At 45.1% G+C, this 1,870-nt stretch overlaps 1 protein-coding gene across 1 annotated transcript; it reads right to left on the minus strand.

Annotated features, from left to right (window-relative positions):
- On the minus strand, positions 5–1,379 carry LOC107627595 (LOB domain-containing protein 38). The gene is made up of 2 exons (XM_016330426.2): positions 917–1,379; positions 5–745 (listed from the first exon to the last, which is right to left on the minus strand). The coding sequence occupies exons 1-2, from the start codon at positions 1,098–1,100 to the stop codon at positions 219–221; spliced, it is 711 nt and encodes a 236-aa protein (XP_016185912.1). The 5' UTR covers positions 1,101–1,379; the 3' UTR covers positions 5–218.

Raw genomic sequence — 1,870 nt, forward strand, 5'->3', positions numbered from 1 at the left:
ACGAACCATCATCTTTCTCTTTTCCGTAGAGAGAGAAATCCTGTGCCGGTATCTCGCAAAATCTCGCTGAGTTCTCAAACCCAGCAAAAACCCTCTTCCCCAAAACAAAACACAGAGAGAAAACAAAAGAAAAGTAAACCACAAAAGAGACCTCTGCTCCTTTAATTTGATTCATAAAAACATGAATCATTTATAAGAGAGGGAGGGAGAGAGAGTTCTCAAATGAAAAGGTTGAGAACTTTCCGTTCACCGCTGTGACCCCACTGATCTCCTCCAATCTCCGCCGTGGTCGTCACGGACTCCTCCGACGTCATCGACGGCGATCCCGGACGGCGCCGGTAATCGGCGATCTTCTGAAGGAAGATCGGCGTCAGACGAAGATCAAGATCAGCCGCCGTCTGGACCCTCGTCACCTCCTCCAGCCGCTTACGCTTCCCGGCGGCGCCGGCAGCAACACGTGTAGACCGTGAGCTTGTGAACCTGCAACTCGGGTTTGGATCTCGAACCTTCTTCCATATGTCACCGCACGTGACCTCTGCCTCCGATGCTTCGTCGGTGGCCACCACCGGACCCGCCGATTCCATCCCCATAAACTCCGGCGAGGGCCTCAACGTGCCTCCGCGGAGCACCGTCTCCACTGCAGCCTGGCACACGTGCCAGTTCCCTGTCCACAAAAGCCCCACAGCACCATTAACCGGATTCACGGTTCTTCCACATGCTTCAAACAGCAGTGACTGAAACAGAGCTGAATAAGAGAAAAGAAAACACAGAAGCGTTAGTTTCTTTTTTTTTTTTTTAATTTGAATAACAGATACAGAAGTCTCAATGGAGTTGACTACCAAGAGAAGTACGCAACAAATAAAAATGATAGAAGCGTTTGAAGATGGTGTGTTTTATAGAAAGGTGGTATAATTACCGGGTCTTTGGGCCTCCGGTACATTGGAAATGAAAGACATGAGGCCGGCGCGGCCGAAGAACTTGGCGACGAAGACGGTGGCGTGGCCTTGGGCCTCGGGTGTCTCGATCCACTGCAAGCAAGGGCGCAACATGCATGTCTCGCTGCAACCCTTTCGGAGAACTCGGCAACCGTTGCAACTCATGCCTCCGGGTTTCTTTTTTTTTTTTTCGGTTCTTTCTCTTTTTTTAATTTTAATTTTAATTTTGTGGTTCTATGTTGACAGCTAAGTTACCGAATTGCCCTTACATGAACACGAATTAGGAAAGGAGGGTGAGGGCAGACGAGGAACCAGGATGGGTTTCTTTCTTTTTTCTTTGGCTACAAGGAATGATGGTGGACTGGTGGAGGTTTGGGAAACAGAGGGAGGAGAGGGGTAAAATAAAGAAAGAGAGGGAATGAGAGAATGCGAATTGAGGTGCAGCTGGGATATAAATAAAGAGAAGGAAGAGGAGTGAGGTTTGGGGGTGGTTGAGTTAGATTTAACTGTGGTTGGGTTAGTGGGTAGTGTGTGCAAGTTAGTGAGAGGTAGTGCGTGAGTGTGTGTATGTCTAGTGTGTGTCTGAGAGCACTGCTGATTTTTTTTTTTGTGTGTCATCACATGCACTCATACTTCTTTTTGGGGGGTGTGTTGACAGTGTTGTATGTATGGGAGGGTGAGATTCCAAGGTCTTGGGTGTGAGCGGCTCCGTGTTTCCGCGCATGGGTGTTCCTACACCGTTGGATCTCTATTTTTCATCATATCTTTCTTAAATTATTAAATAGAAGAAATTATTAAAATAATATTAAAAAGTTGACGTTGCTAACAAAAATAACTTCAAAATATATTAATAAAAAATAAGTTTTGAAAGGATTTAAAATTATGATTAAAAAAATTAAATATTAAATATATATTTTTAAAATAATTTTAGAAAT

Source organism: Arachis ipaensis, chromosome B01, assembly GCF_000816755.2.
Source record: "Arachis ipaensis cultivar K30076 chromosome B01, Araip1.1, whole genome shotgun sequence".
Taxonomy (NCBI): domain Eukaryota; kingdom Viridiplantae; phylum Streptophyta; class Magnoliopsida; order Fabales; family Fabaceae; genus Arachis; species Arachis ipaensis.

Excerpts from the sequence above, each read along its gene's own strand:
- LOC107627595 (XM_016330426.2), bottom strand. The coding sequence starts at position 1,100 with ATGAGTTGCAACGGTTGCCGAGTTCTCCGAAAGGGTTGCAGCGAGACA. Across the intron at positions 746-916 it reads ACCGGAGGCCCAAAGACCCG|CTCTGTTTCAGTCACTGCTG; the intron begins GTAATTATACCA and ends TCTCTTATTCAG.